General features: G+C 39.5%; 1 protein-coding gene across 2 annotated transcripts in view; it reads left to right on the top strand.

Annotated features, from left to right (window-relative positions):
• MAST4 (microtubule associated serine/threonine kinase family member 4) overlaps positions 1-27,111 on the top strand; it is a 576,259-nt gene that overhangs the window by 303,779 nt on the left and 245,369 nt on the right. Inside the window, exon 3 of one of the 2 annotated variants that reach the window (XM_025387802.1) lies at positions 13,706-13,741. The exons of the other annotated variant lie outside the window; for it this stretch is intronic. Within the exon in view, the coding sequence (XP_025243587.1) occupies positions 13,706-13,741 (36 nt within the window). The remainder of the gene's footprint in view (positions 1-13,705; positions 13,742-27,111) is intronic. 2 annotated transcript variants of the gene reach the window in all.

Below are 27,111 nucleotides of genomic sequence, written 5' to 3' on the forward strand. Positions count from 1 at the left end.
GCTCCAAATAAATATGATTTGACAGTAACTAAAATATCTACAGTGGCAGATACCAATTGGTTAATGCCAGAACATCATAGAAAAAATTATGATGATAAATTGTGATAATCTTGAAATGCTTTAGTATATACTACCTGAAGCCAGGGGATGAAGCAAATGAGATAATAGCATTTATGATGGCATATTATTACACTTAGCTTCAGAACTAGATTTGTTGCTTTAGATTTTTATCCCATCAAAGAGATGTGACTCTGAATGCCTGTTCTTTGTGTTCAGCAAGGTGCCCGGTATAATAACTACATAGTGCAGACATTTGTGGAGTCTGTACAAATCTGTCTCCCCCTCCTAGATTGGGAGCCTCCAAGCAATGGACCTGCCCCGTTCTCTTAGGTTCTGTCACTGTGCCTGCGCCATGAGGACAAGTGGTGATGCCACGGCTGGATGGCTGATGCCAGATCCTTCATGGTTTCAATTCAGTATGGAACACATCAACCTTCTGCATGTTGTTTGATTTAGATTTTTCTAATAACTAATTTGTACTGTCTGTATTTATGAAAGTGCCATTATTGTTGTGGTACTTTTTTTCTAAAATCCACCCATATTTTGCATGTAAGTCCTGAAATCACATTTCTAAGTGGAAAAATTCACAGGGAAATGTTTGTTTTCAGGCAAGGAAAGTGGAAAAGCCCAAGATGTGAGCCCAAGATGGTTAGGAGCCAAACCAAGGTGTCCCTGGCAGCCATTATTTATTTTTAAAAGACTCCTTTGTGTTTTGTTAATTGCCTAAATAAACAGCTCTCCAGGACAGAGAGGCTTCTTTTTTCATGGAATTCCCTAGAGTGCCTTGATGGTGTTTATACCCTGGAGAGAGGAGCAGGAAACCTGCCAGGCCAGCTCCTGTGCCGCCTCCTGCTTTTAAGTGGTCTTTCAGATGTCTTGGTACAGAGAAGGAGGAAACTGTATTATCTATTCTTAGCAAATAGGTTCTCCCCGCTACTTAAAATGACCTTTCCTCCACCTTGTTTAATTATAAGCCTTGGTGCATTGTTTCATGGCTTTGTAGGTCTGGGATCTATAAAATTATCTGCAATTATCACTTCATTTTAGTAGAAGCAGTGACTGACACTTGGCAGTTTCTTAGCTTTAAGTTCTCTGGCCACACATGCTTGATTGATGGATTGGTTTATGATGTTTGATTGCGGCAGCTGTTTTAAATGTATTTTTATTTATAAAATTTTTCCAACTCTTTCGAAAAATAATTTCAACTTTTAGGTTCAGGAAGTACATGTGTAGATTTGCTACAGGAGTATATTGCATGACACTAAGGTTTGGGGTAAAAATGATCCTGACACCCAGGTAGTGAGTGAATATAGTACCCAAACTGTAGTTTTCCAGCCCTTTCCCCTTTGTCTCCCTGCACTAGTAGACCTAGTAGACCCTAGTGTCTATTATTCCCATCTTTATGTCCACACACATGCTTTAAGGATGCTTTTAAAGGAATATCCAAGGCCAGGCGCGGTGGCTCATGCCTGTAATCCTAGCACTTTGGGAGGCCAAGGCAGGTGGATCACCTGAGGTCAGGAGTTCAAGACCAGCCTAGCCAACATGACAAAAATCCCATGTCTACTGAAAAATACAAAAAATAACCAGGCTTGGAGGTGCATGCCTGTAATCCCAGCTACTCCAGAGGCTGAGGCAGGAGAATCATTTGAACCTAGGAGGTGGAGGTTGCAGTGAGCTGAGATCATGCCCATGCCAACCTGGGCAACAGAGTGAGACTCTGTCTCAAAAAAAAAAGGCTGGGTGCAGTGGCTCACATCTGTAATCCCAGTACGTTGGGAGGCCAAGGCAGGCAGATCACAAGGTCAGGAGATCGAGACCATCCTGGCTAACACAGTGAAACCCCATCTCTACTAAAAAATATAAAAAATTAGCTGGGCATGGTGGCAGGTGCCTGTAGTCGCAGCTACTCGGGAGACTGAGGCAAGAGAATGGCATGAACCTGGGAGGCAGAGCTTGCAGTGAGCTGAGATCACACCACTGCAGTCCAGCCTGGGCGACAGAGCGAGACTTCGTCTCCAAAAAAAAAATAGAATATCCAGCAGCAGAAACCCAAAGCAGAAGCAGCTCCTAATATGTATAACAGTCCTGGAAAAGTATGTCTCTGCATGCTGAGGAGTTGCTGAGAGTATTCAAATTATCCCAGAGGCAATTTAAAAGGTTTTACTTATTTTAATTAACTGTTCTAGCAACAATACTAGTAGCTGGTAACAATATTCCTCTTTATAGGGTTTGTGAATGAAAAATAGTCAAACTCTGTAAAATATTTGAAGGGATTTATTCTGCGACCAAGGCCTGAGGCATCATCCCAAGAGGTCCTGAGAACATGTGCCCAAGATGGTTGGGTTACACTTGGTATTATACATCTTCAGGAAACATAAGACACCTATCAATACATGTAAATTATGCATTGGTTTGGTGTGGAAAGGTGGGATAGCTGGGTGGGTGGTGCTTACAGATCATAGGTGGATTCAAAGATTTTCTGATATTGGCAGTTGGTTGAAAGAGTTATTATCTAAGACCTGGAATCAGTAGAAAGGAGTGTCCGGGTTAAGATAAGTGATTGTGGAAACCAGGGTTCTTATTATGTAGAACAGATGGTAAATGTCTCTTGTCAGGCCTTAAAAGGTATCAGACTCTTAATCTCTCCTGGATCAGGAAAAGTTCTGGAAAGGGAAGAGAGTCTCTACAGAGTGTAGATTTTCTCCACAAGAGACAGATTTGCAGAGCCATTTAAAAATCTATCAAAAAATATATTTTGGGGTAAAGTACTTTAATTTCTTTCAGGGCCTGCTATCTGTCATGTGATGCTATACTAGAGTCACATTGGAATTTGGTCTCTTACTACAAAGAGCCTGCTTTGTCAGTCTTAAGATCTCTGTTTTAATGTCAGCTGGTCAGTTGTGCTGAATTCCAGAGAGAAGGAGGGTATCATGGGGCATGTCCGACCCTCTCTTCTTATCATAGCCTGAACTAGTTTTTCAGGTTTGCTTTGGAATGCCATTGGCTGAGAGGGGGGATTCATTCACTCAGATGGGGGACTTAGAATTTTGTATTTGGTTTATATGTTTTTATGATTTTTCTCCATTCACCCTTTCGTTATTCCTCTGAGAGTGGTTGGAGTCTATTAGGGCTGGCCTTGGAATAAGTGGGCTAGGTATCTACTGGCATTTGATAGTTTCAGGTCTGCTAGGAGGTCCACCCCCTCTGACCGCAAAGGGGATTTGCATCTTAAACACATCTGCCACATGTCAAACATTCCAGTACTAGAAATTCATCTGCCAGATCTTGGAGATGCCTTTGGTACCTCACTGAAATGTATGTACCTTTGGTTAGGACAGGTTGTCACCCAAACTAAATTTAGCACAGCAGAAGACGATTCATTAATGGGATGCTTCTGGTGAACTGGCAAGAAACAAGGCTAGCAGAAAGTTGAGCAGGTATTGAGAACCATTTTACCATATGAATGCATTAATAAATGTATGAAAAGAATAATGAACTTATTTTACCGCTTCCTAATTTTGCCTTTCTTGGTTAGGGACAGTAGAGGGCATCCAGAGATGAAATGAAAGATGAGAGTGACCAACAGAGGGAGAGAATATTGTCAAAAGGTAGTTAGGACTACAAAGCAGGCGAACTTGATGGTAGCTTCTGGGTGGAGCTGGGCCTGCTAGACTTCTGAGATAGTTTGTCTTACAGTAGATATATTTGTTGGAGAACTTTCTCCTTAGTTCAGCTAAAACTGGGCTCTTTTCACACGACCAGGAAAGATTAGGCTCGTGGATGTACAGAAGGGTGGGGAAAATGGAATTTACGGGGTGAAAAGGAAAAATAACTCTCAGCAAAGTGAAAGAGAGAGTTCTGCTAGGAGGTTTCCCACCTCACAGATAGAATCCCAGGTCACCACACAGGAACAGAAGAGGCCAGGCTCCTCCCCTTTGCAAAGGGTGCAAACTTCCCGAGGCTCTACCTCATCCTCCCGGGGTGCAGGTGGGCATTACTCCGAAAGAATCAGCTGAAAAAGGGAGGGCTTCATCCAGGACCTGCAGTCTGGTATTTCAGCCTTCAGGCTGTTTTAGGCTTGAAAGTGGGATTTTGTCAGGGACCCTTGGCTGTCTCCTGTCTCAATCATATTGAATTGTATGTATTGGATTAGGGTATTTCTAAAATTGGAATTCCTAATTTTGACACAAGATATGAAGTGAGCTTCTGTATAATTGAATGGGCATAGGTCGATGTGTGTGTGTGTGTGTGTGTGTGTGTGTGTGTGTGTGTGTGTGTGTGTATTTTTAAAAAAGACTTACATTCAGGCCTGTTATATATCAGAAAATACTGCCTTGACTGCCTGTTTAGAAAAGTAGTTTGAGTAAAATGAGATTATTTCTAGCAGGCAAGCAAAGGGAATCATGTTGGTTTTCAACTTACTTGAATTACATTTGTGAGATTTTCAGCAAAGTAAAGGCAATATTTCCTGAAAGAGAGGGAAAGAGTTTAATTCAAACAAAATAAAGGACATGTAAACCATATTTGAATAAGTTTTAAAATAAATTTAGGTTTCTTAGCACTTTCTGTCCTCCCACTCCCACAAATATTGAAGCAAGAATTCAAAATATCCATTGTCAAAGCCACATGGAAGTCCAGTGTCATTTTGAATGTTAGAAACCCAAAAACAAAACGAAGAAAAAAATCGAGTGTCGCATCTGAATTAGCATTTAAAGTGGCATGTTCATATAAAAAGAAAACAGTGTAATCTATCCTGAGAGTAAAGAGAGGATTTCAGACTGTGGAAGAATGTCAATTGCATTTATATGTTCATCGAATAGCCGGTTTGGTATTTGGTACGTATTTGCAGCTTTCCTTATCACACATGCATTTGTCTTCTGTGAAGTGGGTAGGGAAGAGATTTGGGAGATAGAAACAATGTAGGATTCATCTTCTTACCTTTGAAAATTATACGAAGACCTTAGTTTTGTCCCAGGGGAGAGGATTAAGTTACCTGTGGGAGGTTTGTCAAAAATCTGTGTGCATTGCCAAATACCCTCGGGAATGCAAATCAGAGTCTAGCGTGTATTGAGGGCAGGATGAGGTAGAGGCTTGAGTACTTTTAACCAGTTTTCAAGGTAAAGCTAAAATGCCACTCCCAGTTGAGAATTAATGTTCTTAGCGTTTTGGTGGGTGTGCATAGTGGTGAAGTGTGCTTTTGGATAGCCAAAGGCAGGAGCAGAAGTTCCCTATTTCATATTTACTGGAATAACTTTTTAGCAAATCAGAATCAAGTAGGATTGGGGGAAAGTTTTTTTGGGAGCAGTCCTTTTCAGCAACGCTTATTTAGAGGCACCCATTGAGAGAGGCGGGTATCTGTGCTGTCTCACTAAAAGCCACCTTCCCACATCTGTTAATCAATAGGTAATCACTGAGTAGCATTTCGGAGCATGGACTCAGAAGTCACACTGCCTAGGTTTGAATCCTGTCTCTGACATTTAGCCGACTGTGTGACCTTAACCTCTATGTGCCTTAGTTTCCTAAAGTAGAATGATAATGTCATTGTGTCCTCAAATTATTTAGAGGATTAAATTAATATTTGTAAAGTGTTTATAACAGTACCTGGCATACAATAAGTACTGTATGTTTTCTTAAATAAATAAATAAAATATATTGGGAATTATGCCCTTCTTTCTCTCTCCCCATATCATTTATTTTTGTCCTGTTGAGTTAGGCAAAAGACCACAAAGTAGGCTGGGGAAATCCCCTTAAAGCTAGCTCATTGGAGTAGCATTTTCTAAGGGGCTGTTCTGTTTCCATGAAGAGGTGTGAAAGGGGCAGTTGACCCCATGTCCTTGGATAGCTCTTTCACTTGTACCCTGTGTTGGTCAACCCTAAGGACACAAGCTCTCTGCACAGATGTGGGGACAGATCCCACAGGTGTTCTGGCTCAGTATCATTAGGCCTTGAGGGAACTCACTCCCTGTCCTCAGTGGCCCCTCTATCAGATTTAAGCCGTCTCTTCTCAGCAGGGTAATCAGGGCACTCCTTGAAATTGTGTTTTGGGACTGACAGGTGTTGAGAGAATAATATGGTATATTATAGCAGTCTATATGGAAAATTTTAATCATAGAATTTCAGAGGTGGAAGAAGCCGTAAGAGAAGTCTGACTGAAAATATCTTTATTTAGTAAACAAGGAACTAATGACTCAGAAGATTTGAGGCTTGCTTGTGCTCAGGGAGTATATATGTTGATTGCAAACCATGACCAGAATTTAGGGTTCCTAACTCCCAGGGACTGGCAAGCAGCCTTTCCTTTTTGAGGTCAACATGCTTGGGTTAGAAACACAGATATCAGCAAGGGAGTGGGTACTGATATGGTTTGGCTGTGTCCCCACCCAAATCTCACCTTGAATGGTAAAAATCCCCACGTGTCAAGGATAGTGCCAGGTGGAGATAATTGAATGATGGAGATAGCTTCCCCCACACTGTTCTCATGGTGGTAAGTAAGTCTCACAGGATCTAATGGTTTTATAAATGGGAGTTCCTCTGCACAAACTCTCTTGCCTGCCACCATGTAAGACATGACTTGCTCCTCCTTCACCTTCCGCCATGATTGTTGGGACTCTCCAGCCCTGTGGACCTATGAGTCTATTGAACCTCTTTCCTCTATAAATTACTCAGTCTCGGGTGTGTCTTTATTAGCAGCATGAGAGCAGACTAATACAGGTATGTTTTGTTTTATAAAGAAATGTGAGCGTCAACACCCACAGTATGGACCCAATAAAGGGTAGAGCTCACAGAGTTTGCTTGACTTCACCATGTTTGTCATAGTTTCTTTGAACATTTTGGAAAGTAAAGCCTCAAACTTGCCTTAAGAGCATCCCCTTAACACTGTAGCTGAAGGGGAACCCTGCAGCCACACACCCAGCACTACCAGAATGCTGAGTTTACCTCAGACTGTAAAGAGAATAGTGACAGCCACACTGGTGTGGTGTAATGGTCCCAGCTGCAATAACTGGCAGTCCCCAAATATATTCATTATCCAATTAGCCATGTGAGCAGAGCAGCTGAATTCTGTATTGTTCTCTCTTTACCCCTGTTGTGTGGTAGCAAGTTGGGCCCTGGTAGCTCTAACAGGGAACTGTGGAAAGGTAGGACTTCTCTTGTGTCCTGGTGTTTCTTGGAATCTGTGCCATCTCCTCTGCCATTTTGACTCTTAAGATTTAAATTCTTCTTTTACTCCTTGTGGCAGTAGACTATCAGACCTGAGTAACTAGAGGGAAAAACCACACCAAAAAGTTTTCAGGGTTTCTTTCTCTACTTTTCTGAGTTAGGGACCTCACCCTCTGAGGATTTTGGTGGTCCATTTATTTTCATCTGAATACACATGTGTTTTCTTTTCTTTCTCTCTTTTTCTTTTTTTTTTTTTTTTTTTTTGGAGACAGTCTCACTCTGTCACCAGGCTGGAGTGCAGTGGTGCAATCTTGGCTCACTGCAACCTCCGCCTCCCTTCAGGCGATTCTCCTGCCTCAGCCTCCCAAGTAGCTGGGACTACAGGTGCACGCCACCATGACCGGCTAATTTTTGTATTTTTAGTAGAGACAGGTTTTCACCATGTTGGCCAGGATGGTCTTGATCTCTTGGCCTCGTGATCTGCCCACCTCGGCCTCCCAAAGTGTTAGGATTACAGGCGTGAGCCATTGCACCAGGCCCATGTTTTCTTTTAATAGGTTGTTTTATGACATCACCTCTTTTGGGATGATGTTGAGGGCTTTCCCATGCTTAAGTACAGGAACATGAGACAAACCCATGGAAATACCAGTAACTGCACACTTCCTCCCAGTGACTGTGTGAGCTCTGTCTGCTTCATCCCGCACATCACTCACTTAACTTTTGACCAGCACCATAAGGAAATTCTCTGCAGATAGTTCTGTGAACACATTTGCATGAGAGGAAAAAGTTTTACTGATTACAATCTATGTGTTTGATTTGCATGTGGAAATGGGTGGCAGGAATCTGACCTAGCATAGACAGACACATTTAAAACTTTTTTTAGATTGCAAATTCTAATAATAAATTCAGGCCGGGTGCAGTGGCTCATTCCTATAATGCCAGCACTTGTAGAGGCCAAGACAGGGGGATTGCTTGAAGTCTGGAGGTGGAAACCAGCCTGGGCAAAATAACGAGACCCTGTCTCTACAAAAACAAAACAAAACAAAACAAAACAAAACAAAAAACCCAAAACAAACAACAGCAACTACAAAAAAAAAAAAAAAAAAAGTTTATATCTATAGTGCTAGCTACTAGGGAGGCTGATGCGGGAGGATTGCTTGAACCCAGGAGTTTGAGGTGCTGTGATCATGCGCCTGCACTTTAGCCTAGGTAACAGAGTGGGACCCTGTCTCTAAAAAATAAATAAATGAATGAATTTAAACATGTATATTGTAGAAATATAAAGTAATCTTTCAAGAAATATTTACATATTTTGTAGATGTTTATGTGAAGATGTTCTTTGTCAGAAAATACTAATTTAGCTTATGCTTTGTGCTCTTTATTGTGCAGAAAAAACGATTTTTAACTTTTGGTGTGTCATAGAGATCAATGGGATTAACCTTTTGGTAACATTAGCATCGAGTGCCTAACTCTTCCTAAACCCTGATTTTCCAGTGCAGTCTTTTATTGTTTTTGGGGGTGATGGTATATGCTTTTACTTAGAGGGGTCAGCTTTGAGGCAGAGATTATCTTCTAGATTTATTTTGTTTTTAGGAAATTGAGGAGGGCATTTGATTTGAGAAATTGGCACTGTGTGCCTTCCATGTGCGGCTGCTGTGGAGCAAGTGGTAATGTTAATTGCAGGGAGAGTAGGACCTTCCCACTGTACTAGCAGCAGGACAAAGTAAGGAAGAGTTCTGCTCCTTTCTCAGCTCCTTTTGACCTCTCTCCCTAGGCAATGAACATTCAAGTTTGCTTTGTATGGGGCACATGAGTGGGTTTACCAGGGGTTTTGTATTTCAGCACATAAACCATAGTGTTTAGTACCTTAACAAATCAAGAATCAATTATCTGCAAGAATAAGCAGAAGGTTTTTTTATGTCTAGAGTAAATTAGCTTAAATGCTAAAACCAGTCCTTGTGGATTAAAGAAGCACTTGGAAGCAATGAAGTATATTTTTAAAATGCACTTGACATCATACACTGTAATGAAATTAATAGATCACTACACAGGTTTCATGTCTTAGAGGAATAGTGGTGGCTTTTTAAGGTGGATTTCTAAGGCACTACCAATATGTATGTAGAGGTAGTTGAATTTGATAGAATCATGGGGAGAAATGCCATCAAACACCTGGTTAAAAGCATATTATTTGATTATTATCTTTGAGAATTCAGGCCACTTAGCTTTATTCTCTTTTTTCTTTCTTTCTTTCTTTTTTTCTTTTTTCTTTTTTTTTTTTCTTTTTTTTTTTTTGCTGAAAGATGTTGGTCAGACATACCTTTAAGATGATGGTAGTGACTGTCTTGGGAGTCTCTTAAAAGGAGAATTAAAGCAGAGACACTTTAAATTGGTTTTCATAAGGGTCTAAGTCTTTCCCTCCCAACACACACCACATCTACTATTTAATATCATCTAGGCTGTATTATGTTCATGTACCCAAGAATTGTGAATTCTGTTTGTGTTAACCCACAGAGGAATTTAAAACCACAAAACAAAACCTCTAAAACTGCTTCCTTTCATGGATTCCCAAGTAGCATGAACCAATTTCAGCTGTCCTTACATGGTATGGTAGTGAGATTTTCCCCAATAGCTAGCATTGCATTTCTCTCTTTAAAAAGCATTATTGAGACATAATTGGCTTATAATAAACTGTACATAATTTAAAGTGCACAGTTTCATAAATTGATATGTGTATACACTCGTGAAACCACCAGCACAGTCAAGATAATAAAATACCCATCTCCCCCCGAAGTTTTCTCCTGCCCCTTTGTCATTGCTCCCCCACCCCCACATCCCCAACCAGACAGCTACTAATGCTTTCCATCCCTAGAAACTAGTTTGCATTTTTTTTTAATTTTACATAACTAGAGTGATATTGTATGCACCCTTGTTTTAGGCCTGGCTTCTCACTCAGTGTAATTATTTTGAGATTCATCCATGTCATAGCATATGTCGATCATTTATTAGGATTTTTTTGCTAAGTAATATCCTATTGAATGACTATGTCAGTTTCGTTGGTCTCTTGCCGCTGGACATTTGGCTTATTTATAGCTTTTGGCCATTATAAATAAACCTTATATATGTGATCTTTAAATGTTTTCTCCCAGCCTGTGGCTTGTGTTTTTATTCTCTTTATAGCATCTATTGAAGAGCAAAAGCTTTATTCGTTCTTTAAATGCTTTTGGTGTTGGATCTAAGCCATCTTTGCCTAATCCAAGGTCACAAAGGTTTTTCCTATGTTTTCTTCCAAAAGTTTTATAGTTTTAGATTGTACATTAGGTCTATGATTAATGTGTTGATTTTTATACATGGGGGTGAGATATGGATTGAAGTTGATTTCTGCATACATGTCTCTAATTGTTCCCGCACCATTTATTGAACAGGCTGTTTTTTCTCCACTGAAATGCTTTGAACTTTTGTCAAAAATGAGTTGTCTGTGTATTTGTGTTTCCATTTGCAGACTTTATATTTCATTGATTTGTCTTCATATCAATCTACTGTCTTGATTATTGTAGCTTTATAATAAGTCTTGATCTCAGAAGCATTAGTATTCCAACTTTGTTCATCTTTTTTCAAAGTTGTTTTGGCTCTTCTAGTTGTTTTAATTGTAGAATCAGTTTGTCAGCTTCTACAAAAAAAAAAGCCTGTTGATATTTTTATTGAAATCATATTGAATCCATAGATCAACCTGAGGAGCTTTGAAAAGTTGACCAGTATTTATACTGAAATTCTAGTCTTAGAGATGGATTAAAGAGGACAGTGTGTAAGCTGATACAGTGTGGAAAGATGGGATGGAATGGCCCCCAGGTGTGTTGATGGAGGAGAAGGACCAGGCTGGGGAGTTTGAGTTGAGGAATGAGTGATCATAAATTAGCAAATACTTTGTCCAAAAAGCCTCTCAGAGAAGTGCAAGGGATGTAGTTGGGTGGGTGGTTCAGGGAGTAGCTCAAGTAATGATTTGAAGCTGAAGTCAGAAGAACTAGCCACATTTCTTCTAGAAAGAACTATAATGGAGAGCTCACGCTTAGCATAGAGAGGAGGTAGAAGAGGAAGAGTGTGACCAGAGGAGGTTCCGTGGCTGGGAAGAGGACCATCGGTCCAAAATGTTGTGATGCAGGGGACACTGAGGGTGACATCATGCTTTAATGATTGCTGCAATGCCTGAGTCTGATACAACAATGAAGGTCAGTTATACACTTGAACTGATTGCTTGTCTAGGACAGTGGGTCTCAACTGGGGGTGATTTTACCCCCAAAGATGACATTTGACAATATCTAGAGACCTTTTTGATTGTCACAACTATTTGGGGACCAGGGTTTCTCCCACTATCTTCTAGTGGAGAGAGGTCAGGGATACTTCTAAACACCTACAGTGAACAAGACAACCCCAAAGAATTATCTGCCCAAAATGTCAGTAGTGCTGAGGATGAGAAACTCTGGTCTGGAGAGTGAGAATCAGAAAAGAAGGCGGAGGCCCGGCGAGGTGGCTCACACCTGTAATCCCAGCACTTTGGGAGGCAGAGGCGGGTGGATCACTTGAGGTCAGGAGTTGAAAACCAGCCTGTCTCACCTAAAAATACAAAAATTAGCCGGGCATGGGGTGGCGCACACTTGTAATCCCAGCGATTCAGGAGGCTGATGCGGGAGAATCACTTGAACCCGGGAGGCAGAGGTAGCAGTGAGCTGAGATCGTGCCACTGCATTCCAGCCTGGGCTTCAGAGTGAGACTCCATCTCAAAAAAAAGAAAAAAAAAAAAAAGAAAAAAAAGGAAGGTGGATTGAGAGCTGATTGGTTGCTCTGAGATTTCATGTTTTCTTCTGAGGAGAAATATTTGTTCTCTTGTATAGTGACTGGGATGTTTCCCTGGATGATAAGAAATTAGTCTGTGGGACTCTTCTTTGGGGATATTTTCAGAAGATTTCTAAAAAGGTTATCAAATAAAGCTAGTTTAACAAAAGAATAGCTTGACTAAAAGTAATTGGAGGAAAATTTTAGCATTTGAACTAGTGTACTTAAGAAAATTATTCTCTTTGGATGTGACGTTGTCCATAGATGAGTTTGTCAATGAGTGTACTTTTCAATACAAGTAATAGAAAACGTAACTCAAAGTGATTGGAGGAAAAAAATTGCTAGCTGTGTAACTAAACAGTGGAGGCTGCACGCGGACGCTGGTCCTGAGGCTCAGTGCTGTCTCAGGGACACGGGTCCTCCTGCACTGGGGGGCTGGTCCCGAGGCTCACTGCTGTCTCAGGGACACGGGTCCTTCTGCACTGGCTGCAGGCTTCCTTCCTGACTCATCCCTCAGTGTCTGCCCACAGTTTCCAGAGTTAATGGAAGAAGAAGAAGAAATTTTCGTCTCCTACCATAATGGGTTTTTCTTCAATTGGACCATTTTAAATTATGTGTTTAATCCTGAACGTGGGAGTGTTTCTAGCATTGCCATCATTAGCTTAGACCTGCACTGTCCAGTGCAGTAGCCACTAGCCACATGTAGCTCTCAAGCTCTTACAATGCGGATAGTCAAAACTGAGATCCAGAAAAAGAATGCGAAATATCTCATTAGTAATTCTTATGTTAATAGCATGCTGAAATGATAGTATTTGTGGATGTATTGGGTTAAATGTTATTAAAATTATGTTAACCTGTTAATGTGACTACTAGAAAATTTTAAATTGTATAAGTGGCTCTGAGTTGTATTTCTGGTGTAGAACAGTAGCTTAGCGCGTTCAGGAGTCCTTGGAAATGGAGTGTAGTCAGTTCCGCCCAAACTACATGGCTGATACACAGAGGGGAGAGAGATGGAATGGATATTAAGCAAGTAGCCCCAACTGAACACAATTGGTGAGACTGGCATAGGCAAAAAATGTTTGTTCATTTACTACTGTTTTACTAAAGATGAATGTATAGAAATACTACTGTACTACCATTTATAAAAGTTAATAACATAGTTTTGAAAATTATGAAATTACTATTGTGATCATGGTAACTAGTGAAACAGCACAAAGATATACAAAGAGAAAGTAAATAATCCCTATCCCTTCCAATCCCTGTATTTATCCACAACCTTAGGTAGTCATTGTTAGACTGGTGTGTATTCTTCCGTTCTTCACTTCATGTGCATACAGGTGCAGGTACATTTGCATACATTGATTCGTTGCAGTTGTTGCTACTATGTGTCTTAAGCAAGAATGTTAAACACTCACTCCTCGATTTTCTTTTGTCACCTTATCAGTCTGCCAAGTCTGTAGACACAAATTTATCAGATTTATTTTAATAATTATATTATGTTCTACATTATAGATATGCCACATTTTATTTAACCATTTTCCTATTAACTGACATTCTTGTTGTTTTCAGTACTCCCTTTCTCCCCTCCCCACAACAAACAATGCTGCAATAAACATTTTTGTACCTATATCCTTACGTACTGGTCCTTTTTTTCCTATAGGATAGATTCCCAGAAGTGGAATTGCTTGGTCAAACGGTAGGTGTATTTCTAATTTTAATAGCTATCACTTTACCCAAAAGAATAGCAAATCACCTTCACACATAAGAATGCCCATTTCCTACATTCTCACCAGCACTGGATGTCACTACCCTTAATTCTTTCCAACCTTATTACGCCTGGTCATTACTTTAAATTGCATTTCCTTCACTATCACTGATGTTGAGTATATTTTCATATGTTTACTGTTCATTTACATTTCTCTTTTCTTCATTTCATGCTCATTTTCACTGCCCATTTTTCCATTTAGTAGTGTTTTTCAGTTTCTACAAACTCTTACATGAAAGTATTAATCTGTTGTTGTATGCATGCAAATGTCTTTGCAGTTTTTATCTGTTTATGATGTCTTTTGCCAAATGAAATTGTTAATTATTGTTTAATCAAATATGTCTTTTTCTTTATTGCTTCTGAATTATTTGTTTTGCTCAGAGTGGTATTGTCCATCCCAAGGTCATGCAGATATTCTCTTAAATTTTCTCACCATTTTAAAAAAACATTCAATCTTCAACTTAAAATTCTGTACACGAGGTGAGGTAGGATTCTCTTTCTTTTTTTTTCCCTAGATGGATGACCAGTTACTTAAGTCCTAGTTAACACAAGAAACTTTATTTTTCATGGGATTGAATTGTTGTCCTTGTCACATATAAAGATGCCATATATATTTGGAACTGTTTCTGGACTCTCTATTCTGCTCCTATCTGTCTGTTTCTGTGCCAACACCATTCTGTTTTGAATACACTGGCTTTTCTAGTGACTTATAATTTCTGGTAAGTTCTCCTTCACTCTCCTTTCATACTTTCATGACTTTTTTTAGTCAGTTATTTTTCCACATTGTTCTGGTTCAACTAAAAATTTTAAATTGAAGGAATTTTATCCTAAATGCTTTTAAAATGAAAGGTAATACAACACTACTCAATAAATAGAACCAGATATTTAATATTTCTCAGTGTGGGGATCTCTTTACCTGATGCCACTAATTGGAAGAATATTTACTGAGAAACTAAAGATTACTTCTGTCAGTTTTAACTCTTTAAATGTGATTTACTTTATCTCTGTGATGATTGCACAGTTATGCCAAGATGCAAATATTGGGATACAGCCATAACTTTTTAATTATCCAATAATTAAATTATTGCATTAAAGCTTAAGGGGTTAAAGTTTTCAATGAATGTAAGTTTCTAGTTTTGTATGTCTGTTTATGTACCAAATTATGAAGTATACCCAAATCTGGACTGGTTGAGAGATTTGTAAATATGATATGAACAAAGAACTATAACTGAAGTGTACAATAAACTATGTACTTTGGAATCTTTTGTGATTTAATGCTTTTTAAGCTTAATGTTGAATATTACATGGACTTCAGAAATTTTCACACTTGAAACTATGGACGAAGTTTTCTAGTATTTGATAGCTTTTGACCATTCTTTTAAATTTACACTGTATTAATATAATATTAACTTAATTGTTTTTACTGACATTCTTAATTTCTTTTTGGAATTCATTAGCTGGTATAATACTAAAGTAATAAATACCTTGTGTTTTTCTAAAGGCATCTGAAATATTGGAGCTAAATACTAAAACTGGGATTAAAAATAATGGTAATTTTAGCTTACAAATGAAGACAAACAAATGTGAGGTCTCTATTTTACTTATGGAAGTAGAAGGACATCCCCATGTAGGTTCTACCTATGTTTACTTGATGAAGTAGAAAAAATTATTAGTTTATTCTGTAGCCAAAAATAAAATGGTGAAATGATTGGTATATATTAATGAATGGTATATATATAACGAGTGGTATATATTAATTACATACTTAGATGAAATAAAATTGTTTTAAAAATTGAGATTTTGTTCATGATCAGCCTGGCCAACATGGTGAAACCCCGTCTCTATTAAAAACATAAAAATTAGCCAGGCATGGTGACACGTGCCTGTAATCCCAGCTACTTGGGAGGCTGAGATGGGAGAGTTGCTTAAATCCGGGAGGTGGAGGTTGCAGTGAGCCGAGATCATGTCACTGCACTCCAGCCTGGGCGACAGAGCAAGACGCTGTCTCAAAAAGAAAAAAAAAAAATGGAGATTCCTTCTAATTTTAATAGTAGTATAATTCACAGAAATAGATTGATGTAGCACTTTCTTGCATGTATATGAATATTAAAGATGATAATTAGAAAAGAAGAGGAAATTAAGTTATTTGCATTAAGGCCAAAAAAGGACAGTCAACATAGAGTTAAACTGAAATCTTCCATATGAATTTATCATCTTTACTAAATCAAAACAATTTTTCCATCTCATTCAAAAGAAGGTAATAAACAGGCTGGGCATGGTGGCTCACACCTGTAATCCTAGAACTTTGGGAGGCCAAGGTGGGCAGATCACTTAAGGTCGGGAATTCGTGACCAGCCTGCCCAACATGTTGAACCCTGTCTCTACTAAAAATACAAAAAACTAGCTAGGCATGGTGGCACATGCCTGTAATCTCAGCTACTTGGGAGGCTGAGGCAGGAGAATTGCTTGAACCCAGGAAGCGGAGGTTGCAGTGCACCGAGATCAAGCCCCTGCACTCCAGCCTGGGCAACAAAGCAAGACTCCATCACAGAAAAAAAAAAAAAAAAAAAAAGGTGATAACAGTTACCTTCTCTAGTAGTCATATAAAAAACTAAGAGTCACTTTATTTACCCTGATTTTGGTCCCTAATATTATTCTCCACTAAAGGTCTTCAGGACTGTTTTTGGAACATAACTGGATGTCATGATTGAAATAGGCAGAATTTTGTTGGAACATTTTCTTTTTTTGGATCTCTCTCTCTCTCTCTCTCTCTCTCTTTCTCTCTCTCTGTTTCTCTCTCTCTCTGTCTCTCTCTTTGTTTCTCTCTCTCTCTCTCTTTCTCTCTCTCTCTAACAAGGGTGCTTTCAAGGATGTGTGGAGGTTGAGCAGATGAACCAAATTGAGGTAACTTCTGCTGGCCAGTAGTGAAAATTTAAGTAGCAAAGAGGAAATGGTAATTATAAGCCATTTTAACAAGTTGAACCTCTCAAAAGCCAAGAGTCAATCATGATATATTCAGAGGTGACAAATGATACAAACTATTGCTAAATAAAAGTCATATTGTGCTTCCAGTGTTTTCAAATAAGCTGCATTTTGAGCAACTCAAATTGTGTTTCCCACACTCATTTTAATCATTATCAAAATTGACAGTTGATAAATATAAAAAAAGAGTATATTTTAAATATAACTCTGTGTATCTGTGTAAATTCCACATTGTTAATTTTAAAGCAAAATTGTTTTAAAATAAAAGTAGAACCAGATTTAAAAACAGTAAAAATCACTATATAACAGGTATCATAAGATTAACACCTGTTTCTTTTATAATACTTGCATTTAAGTGTTATAAATGTGTTTCTCTTATAATACCTACATTGAAACATTGAATGTTTCTTTTCTTTTCTTTTTTTTTTTTTTTTTTTTTTTTTTTGAGATGGAGTTTCGCTCTTGTTGCCCAGGCTGGAGTGCAATGGCGTGATCTTGGCTCACCGCAACCTCCGCCTTCCGAGTTCAAGCAATTCTCCTGCCTCAGCCTCCCGAGTAGCTGGGATTACAGGCATGCACCGCCACACCCGGCTAGTTTTTGTGTTGTTAGTGGAGACGGGGTTTCTCTGTATTGGTCAGGCTGGCCTCGAACTCCCTACCTGAGGTGATCCACCCGCCTCAGCCTCCCAAAGTGCTGGGATTACAGGCGTGAAAATCTTTCTTTTATAATACTTATATTTAACCCTTGAATTTGTTCCAGGGCTGCTGAATTTCTAATGACTCTGGAAGATAGAGTTATTTACATTAGAAGAGAGAACTTTTCTGTTTTTGTGAAACAAGTGAACATAAACAACCAGAAAGCCTGGGGGTTGGAGTGAGGATTGGAGTGCGCAGACAGTGCTGTGACTGTGGAGTTTATTATTCCCAAAGCCAGAAAAATCACAGCAGCTGCAGTGGACCAAGATGCCCAAAAAGCTACTTATGATTAGAGGGTACAAAGTGATAAGCTGGGATGCACTAGAATAATAAAATAATGTTCACATGACTTAAAGAATAAGGTGGGGTGACAGGGGGGTTGCCCTAAAACTGCAGCATTGGGTTAAAAAAAATATCATGTATGTTGATTTAAATGAATCAACTAAGGTTAGGTTAGAGCCCCTAAGTCTGACGTAAGGATACTAAGCAAATGAGTATTCTGTGCTGACTAGAAAACAATAATATACCTCCAAAAATTTTCAGGTCTCATGTTCAAAGCAGCACTCCGTAAAGGCCGGGGACATCACTCCTGGACCTAATGAGGTGAGGTAAACTGCAGCCCACCTTCGTCAGAGGCATTCTTAATTTATATCAAACTGAAATAAAACCCTTCTGTGACATTGTAAAAGATGAAAAAATAGTACAACTAAAAATTAAAAGTGCGGCCGGGCATGGTGGCTCACACCTGAAATCCCAGCACTTTGGAAGGCTGAGTTGGGGAAATCACTTGAGCTCAGGAATTCAAGACCAGCCTGGCCAACATGGTGAAACCTCATCTCTACTAAAAAATACAAAAAATTAGCTGGGATGGTGGTGCACGCCTGTAATCCCAGCTACTCAGGAGGCTGAGGTGGGAGGACGGCTTGAGTCTGGGAGGCAAAGGTTGCAGTGATCCTAGATCATTCCACTGCACTTCAGCCTGAGTGACAGAGTGAGACCCCATCTCAAAAGAAAACAACGAATCAAGATTAATGTTTTGCATACATTAATTATCAATTTAAGACTTGTAAAGTTTGTGTACAAATGGCCAAGATAAAATGTAACTTCATGTAACGTTCTAATTAAATAATAATATCTTCTCGTGAAAATGCTGCCTTTATTCAATACTACCTTCAAGTATTTGGTACCATCTTAAATTGTCTTAGAATGAAATGCCACCAGTCTTTCATCTTTATTTTGCCTTAGTCCACTGGTAGAGTATGTTAAGCCTCCTACACGCAAGAGGTAGCAAACCACTGACACAGCAGATTCAGTGCCTGTGCGGAACTTCCATATTGCTGAAATTTTAAACGGCTCTGTCAGTGGGAAAGTGTAGCATCCCAAGAGAGGATGCAGTTCTTTTGGAGTACGGACCCACTCTGTTTCTGGGCTCGCTGTGGAAATTGTAAATTAGCTGTAATTGTGACCTGAGCGCTCGTCTTCCCTGCTATCATGTCTTCTTGCTATTAAGAGATGAGTTGAGACTGCTCCATTTATTGAGATGAAGCCAATGGGTCAGCAGTCAGTGACCCTTATTCTCTGTGCCTTAAAGAGAAATAGCAGCCTCTTTCCTTTGGGAACCTATTGTGAGCTGGTAACATGTACTGCCAGCTGCATGTAACTTCCAGGTTAGGTCATGTCAAAGGACTATCTTTTAAAGCGACACATTGAATTTGGTCCCTAGTTATGAATCCTCCAATACTTGTATACATCTAAATGTTTAAATGTCATCCTCTTCTCTGTTTTCTGCTGTCATTTCTGCTAAAAATGACACAAATTCTAATGAATGAAATAACTGCTTGCAAAAAATATATACTGTCTCTTCTAGTATTGCCTTTGTTAAAGGCCAGCTTACTATTGCTTCGAAAGGGATAGGACTATTGAGATGTATGAATAGAAAACTTCAAAAGTGAAGCCATCAAAGTAATGGAAAATAAAGATATTTTAAATATAATTGCAGTTGAATTCAGTAGTGAAAAAAATGTCAAAGGATTTCTTCTTCATGCCATCCTGAGGTGTGGAACATTTTGTAAGAATGAGTAGGATATTCACAGGAAGAAGAGCACCTCAGCATTCTCCAATTTAGGGCGGCACATGTTCCCCAACCTCCAATTTATCTGACCAGGTCTCCACCGTATCTGTTAAGGCCCCTTCATTTTCATCTTCTCAGACGTCCAGCCGTGGAGCAGAAGATCACATTTGTTGGGGGCACTGTGACTGAACAAATATTTTCTTTTACATGGTGCTTTCAGAAGAATCCTTTTATCTCCTAGATGGCCAGGCTCCTTGGAAGCCTGAACAATGAAAAATCTGAGCGATCTATTTCAGCGCCAGAATCCTGTGAGCTCAACAGACTTTGAAGTGGATTGCTCCCCATTGTGGGGCCACAATAAAAAGTGGGGTTTTTCATAGTCCTTGTATTAATGTCTGCAAAGCCAGATGGCTTTGTAAAATGGGCGCAAAAGCAGTATAACTGATTAAAAGAAATGCTGGGTAGTGAAAGGCTTTCATACCCAATGTGAGTCTGACAGAAAGCATTGTCCTCTGGGGATACGTTAATATTGGGGAATCTCACTCTCCCGTCTTCAAGGGTCAGCTGAAGACAATCCAGACAGGTGTTGGTCACAGGAGCCTTCAACATGAAGGCTGAAAAAATACGTCTAGCCGGCCATTGAGAGAATTGCCACAAAACAAAATAATGCAACTGACTGGTGAGGGAAGTGCTTTCTGTAGGTAGAACTTTCTGAGGTTGTGGCTATCATGTTCTCTTTTTCCTGGCTTTTTGTGATCATAAATCTGCATCCTCCTGTAACCCCCAGATTCCATTGTCTCACACCTAAGGGTAGCCAAACTCATGCTTCTTCTCAGTATAGTCTAAATGATTCTTGAGGTTGCAAAGATCTTGCCTGTTGGTTGCTGCTCTAGAAATCATCCTGCCTGTGTTTGTAACCCTGCCTGCTGACCTTAACCTCACAACACAGTCATATATTTCAAGTTATTTGGGGAGAAGGGGGTTGGTGAAACTTGGCCTTGTACATAAAGGGATTCAGAGATGTGGCAGATTGTTCTCTGGCTTCGTAAGCTGTCATTCAATTATTGGGAAATGGCGTTCAGGACCGAAGGAGCAAAAAGCTCATCTTAAGATGCGTTTTAAAAACCTGTCGTAAAAGAGTTAGGTGGCCCCTGGTTTAGGTGCTTTTCTATCATCAGGAAACTCTTTAATCCTTCAATGGATGACATATGATAGGATTTTAAAAACCACGCCACGTTGCTGTTCCATTTTCTCCTTGCTGCCATCTCATCTCCCTGACTCATCAGATTTGGTACTGATCTGCTTACAAAGTAGGAAAGACAGAGGGCCTGGCACCTGTCTATTCAGTTGAAATAGCCAATTTCAGAAGAGTTTGTACATTTTGACCTTTTTGAACTTCTATGGATCCTTTTGAAGATGGAAGTAATTCTAACCGGGAGGCATGCCCAAGAATTATTTTGGAGAATAAACTGATACGTGTATCCCTATTATTGTGGTCTATCTTTTGAGTGAAAATATAGAATTTATAATATTGTAATAGGACTAGTTGGTCTTTGTAGAAAATAAATATTTCAATTGATCATGTAGGTGGTCATTTTAGAAAAACTAGAAAATACAGAGAAGAAAAAATGCATTTAAAATTACCCCATATTTTATCACTTAGTTAAAAGATAGTTTGCAAAGCAGAGAACTGAGTTTTACTTCCATCTTTTGATGCATTAAATAATTTTTCTTTAAGTACTTTCAGCGTTACAGTCTCAGCATTTAAGAAACAGGATAACATTTTATTTTACTGTGAAAATTCTTAGATCATAAAGCATGGATCATTTTTTCTGAGTATTTATATTGTAGAAAAATACAGAAATGTGAAGAATAAGATAGTTTTTACCCATAATCTGACCATGTAGGATAGTCGGCACAAATGTTTTTCTATGTGCTTTTAGACTATTTTTCTAAGTTCTTATTTGATAATTATTGATTCTTGGCATTTGTTTTCTTTCTAGCTGGGAAGTACTTTCTGTAACTGACCCGTTGTGTATTAGTTGAGTGCTCTGCTTGCCCACAAAATTTGCTGCATCTTTAAACAGAAACAGCCGGGAGAGCAAAGTGTTAGACAGTTTTTAGTGGTCATGTATAGTTGTTTAGGGTACTGAGGCAGTTGCAATAATTCATTTTATGAAATTCCAAAAGGTAACATTTTTCCTTCAGCTGTTGGTGATATTTGTTTAGGTTCAAGAAAACTTTTACATTTTATGTGCAGGAAATCACTCTAAGCAACACATTTAATAAGTTCCAGTAGTCAACAGAGATGCTATATTCATTTAGGGAATATAACAGATTTTCTTTGTTTTGCCTTAACACTTGGGGCTTTATAAGATTTCCCCAGAAACCAGCACTGTAGCCATTCTTAGCCAAGTTATGATTTATAGAGTGATTTATTGATCATGGAGGATTTCCCAGAGTTCCTCAGGATATATCATTAATGTAACTTTGTATATACTGTCCTGCTGGAGGGGAGGCTCCCTGGGGTAAGGAGTTTTGTTCCCTGCACTGTGCCTAGCATGTAACAGGTGTTCCATAAATATTTGTAGAATATTGTTTTGTGTGATTTTTAAATCGTGTGTCTCCCTTACTGCCTAGCACTCTCATTGACTAACCCTTTAATTGGTCAAGTAATTATTGAATTCCCACATTAAATTGCTCCAACTTTTAATAAGAACATGCTATGCTCCAAATATAATGGTGACTGTTGAGTCCTCCATTTAATGAGCTTCCAGCCTAGTACATTTTTTTTTTTTTGGGGGGGATTTAAGTCTTTTATGAGAACAGATGAGTGATGGATTCACTACTGATTAATGTTTTACCAGTCTTCTATATAAAGGAATGCAATTTAATTCTCATCCATTTGGGATTTTTGTCAAGGAGAGATTTTGGCATAGGTGATGTAGGCTCCCATTTACTGGTATGAATTAAGGAGTTCCAGAAATAGATAACTATGCAAATTATTTCCCATTAGTCTGGCTTGAATTCCTTATATCACAGCCTTATTGGTGGTGGTGATGGTGAGATAATACAGGTGAAAAATAGATATCAGCTGATAAGAATAAAATTAAATTATGTTCCAGCTGGGCACGGTGGCTCATGCCTGTAATCCCAGCACTTTGGGAAGCTGAGATGGGTCAATCACCTGAGGTCAGGAGTTCAAATATAGTGAAACACCATCTCTACTAAAAATACAAAAATTAGCCGGCATGGTGGCATGCACCTGTAGGTAGTCTCAGCTACGTGGGAGCCTGAGCCAGGAGAATTGCTTGAACCTGGGAGGCAGAGGCTGCAGTTAGCTGAGAATGCGCCACTGGACAGAGCAAGACACCATCTCTCTCTCTCTCTCTCTCTCTCTCTCTATATATATATATATATATATGTGTGTGTGTGTGTGTGTATAGCATTGTTCCTATGGCTTGAATACATTGATAGATTTTTTGTTGTTTTTTTATTTTGGGTTTTTTTTTTTTTTGCTATATGAAGGGAAAAAAGGAAAGAGTTAAAACAAATGCAAGTAGTAGGACTGTGGTAGGACTGCGGCCAAGGAGCACCATCATTTTGGGTGGGTTTTCTTTGTACTAAAAGTATAAAGACATGCTAGAGAATAATCACCAAATTTACATCAGTGATTACATCTGAGGGGAGCGAGGGGAACTGAGATGAGAGAGAGTTCCAGAGCCTTCAACTGTGTTTATGTATGATTTATCAAGTTGGGTAGTTAATATGTAGGTAAGTATTCATTATGTGATTCCCTTCCTATGTTTTTTAATTAAAAAAAATAAAATCTGGAGAATGGATATGCATGGAAGTGAGGTTTCCTCCTGTTCTCTTTTATCATTAAAGGGTTTGGGTTTCTTCTCCAGCTCTTATAGCCTCTTCTATTTCCTATGTCTTCCAGACAGATCCTGTGGCAAGATGGCCAGGAGAAGGAAAGAAAGATGTTATGGAAGCAGAGAATTACATTTAATAGACAGTGACCCATAGAATACACTGAGATATTTGGCCTTGTTGAATCCACAGAAGTGGGCAGTTGTAATACCTCCAGATGTGGAATTATTTACTTGTACTGTTCTTTCACTCGGTTTCTATTTCTACATAAGCCTTTGACAACTACATATCCAGGTGTTAGTATCACATGTGCAGGCTTTGAAATTTAGGTACCCAATTTAGCAGCATCATTTTCTTGCTCATAGTAGTATATGATCCCTGTCAGGATGGAGGGGCCCTGTACCTGCCGCTTACTCTCAACCAGTGAATATTCCTGGAAACACTCCTGCAGTCTGCATGGCTGGAGCCCCATGTGTATAAATGATGGTGGCTGAAGGGGCTTGAGAAGTAACTTGGTGGAGACAGAGAGTGGGCAATGATGTGGCCGGACACTTGAGAGGAAAGGAAGCAATGTGCTGGACCCAGAAAGGTGCTCGAAGATGCTCCATCTGCCTTGTGTATCAGTTTGCCAGGGCTGCCATGACAAAGTATCACAAATCACGTGGCTTGAACAATAGAAATTTATTATCTCACATTCCAGAAGCTAGAAATCCGAGATCATAGTGTTTGCAGGTTTGATTCCTACTGAGGACTATGAGGGAGAACCTGTTCCATGCCTCTCTCCTAGCTTCTGGTGGTTTGTGGGCAATCTTTGGCTTTCTTTGGCTTGCAGAAGCATCACCTCCATCTCTGCTTTTATCTTTACATGACATTTCTCTGGTCTGTATGTCTATCCCTGTGTCAAAATTCCACTTTTTTTATAAGGACACAGTTATATTGATTTAGTGTCCACCCTAATGACCCCATCTGACCTTGATCATCAGCAAAGACCCTATCTCCAAATAAGGTCAAATTCAAAGGTACCAGGTGTTAGGACTTCAACAACTTTCCAGGGGCACAATTCAATGCATAATACCCCTCCATTCCCATCCCTACTGCTCAATCCTAGAAGGCAGATTCCACCTGCCAAGTGACATGGCCCAATTGAGCATGTTGTGGTTTGTGGGATGTCTCCTCTTTTCTTACTGAGTTCTTCAGAATGGGGTCCATAGTCCCACTGATAGACAGTGAAAGGACTTGGAAAAACACAGGGATAAGACAAATTACTTGTTGGGGAGAGGACAGTTGAAGAGTGCATTTGCCAGATTGCAAAGTCAGGAAGAGGGATAAGTTGCTCTTTGCTATTGTTTCTTTCACGCTCGATCCGGGCTTTTCTCCACAGCTCATTAAGGCAAAGTCTAGTTTATCAAAATCCAAACAATCCCACTTTCAATATAATGGCAAATAAATACCATCTCTACTACATTATCTGTTAAATTGGCCTTTGTGGGTAAACCTAGAAACCTCCAGGCTGTTTTATAACATTGTTTCTCCAAGAATGTGGTCTGGTTTCTCAAACTTATAGATGCACCTTCAGAGCACAGCTTTGTATGTTGTGGAGATTAGCTGGGGAAATAGGAGTTGGTGAGGACTAGGGGTCATGCCAGCCTCAATTATTTTTCCATGTTGAGTGCTTCTGGAAAGATGCAGAGGGATGCTTTGGGCAAGGGCGCTCTTCCGTGGTAGAAGGCCATTGCCCGCTCAGTAGTCGTGTCTCCTTGGTGAATGGTGACTCCCCTGAGGTGGAGGAGATCATGCTCAGGCCCAGAATTAAAACTGACTAGGTGACTGGGAGAAGCATCAGCTAACCCAGAGTCTGTGTGTATTAGCTGTGTTCTCCAGAGAGAACCAATAGGGGATGGATGAATGGATAAGAGGGGATTGATTAGGGAAATCTGTTTACATGATTATGGAGCTTGAGAAGTCCCACAACAAGCTGTCTACAAGCTAGAAACCCTGGAATGACAGTATCATGGTTCAGCACAATACAAGTCTGAAAGCTTCAGATGCAGGGAAACTAATGGTGTAAATACCAGTCTGAGGCAGAAGGCCTAAGAACCTTGGGGGCCATTAGGGTAAGTCCTGGCTTCCAAAGGCCGGAGAGTCTGGAGCTCTGATGTTCAAGGGCAGGAGAAGATACATGTCCCACCTCTAGGAAATGGAGAGGAGGCAATCACCTTTCCTCTGTCTTTTTTGTTCTATCTGGGCCACCATCTGATTGGGTAGTGCCTGCCCACATTGAGAGAAAATCTTCTTCACTTAGTTCATGGACTCACATGTCAATCAGTCTCCTCTGGAAACACCCGCAAAGACACACTTAGAAATAATGTTTTACCAGTTCTCCAGATGTTTCTTAATCCAGTCAAGTTGACAACTAAAATTAACCATCGCATTGTACTTCCCCTTTGCCTTAATGATAAAACTCTGCTTTTTGTCAGACTGGTGATGTTTTCAGCTAAAAGGATATACCTATCAGCCTCCCTCTCCCACAGCTAGATACAGTTATGTTACTACTTTCTGGCTGATGAGATGTAAGCAGAGGGAATTAAATTCAAGGGATAGACCTTTAAAGGTGGGGACCTTTTTCCTTTTCTCCTTTATCTGGAATGAATTTGTATTGGCCAGAGCTCCAGCAGCCATATTGGTCCATGAAATAAACATGAAGGTAGACTCTACATGCTAAGGATGATGGAACTGCAAGGTAGAAGTAGCTTGAGTCTGATGATTTGGTAGCTACCAAAACACCTCTGCTTCTGAAATTCTTTTACCTAATGAAGCAATAAACTATTTTGCTTAATCACTTATTTGACTTTCCAGTTATCTGCAGCCACAGCTAATTCTAACCCATAGAGAGACCCTTTCCATAGGAACCCCAATCACTATCCTGTAGAGGATATAGTATGTTCAAAAAGAAAGGTCAACCAAGTGGAATGAAGAAAAGAGAATTACTTTCCAAGACCTTAAGAACAACAGGTCTGCTGTGTGCCATGGTATCTTTTCCCTAAAGCATCTTGAATGTGAGCAGGAAGAGAAGACTGAAACTGTACCCCCTTTAGCTACTTCCTTATTTCATCAAATTTCACTTTTATCTAATACCATAGATGGTGTTGGCCATTACCATTTTCTGCTAGCTCACATTGAGTTACAGCAGCAACAACATTTTGGCAGTAAAACACTGTTTTGAGTACTTCATTGCTTTTTACTGTTGTTTCAGAAAGGTGAGTAGAAAACAGAAGTATGTGCTGATTATCTGGTAAAAAGTGTAGTTCCCGTAAACTAAATGGAGCTGACACCACAGGGAAATTATCTGGCTTTCCAAAAAGGTCTAATCTTTAGCTTCAATAAGACATTCATTGTATTTGGACCAGTGGTGTGTGTATATGATTGTGAATGAGAAGAGCAAAGGTAAAGGATGTGGACAGATCAGAAGTATATCAATGAGTATATGAGGAAGAATTAGGAAGTTTGAAATGTTTTATGTCTCAAGGAATAAAAACTTCCCTGACAATACATATTTGACCCTTTGACATGCTTTCAGGAATGTATGAAGCAGGAAAGTAGAGAGCTGCCTTTATACCATTCTATCTGAGTTCACTGTCTTGCAGCAACTGAGCCATTCTCTGAAAGAACATCGTGGATT

This window comes from Theropithecus gelada, chromosome 6 (assembly GCF_003255815.1).
Source record: "Theropithecus gelada isolate Dixy chromosome 6, Tgel_1.0, whole genome shotgun sequence".
Classification (NCBI taxonomy): domain Eukaryota; kingdom Metazoa; phylum Chordata; class Mammalia; order Primates; family Cercopithecidae; genus Theropithecus; species Theropithecus gelada.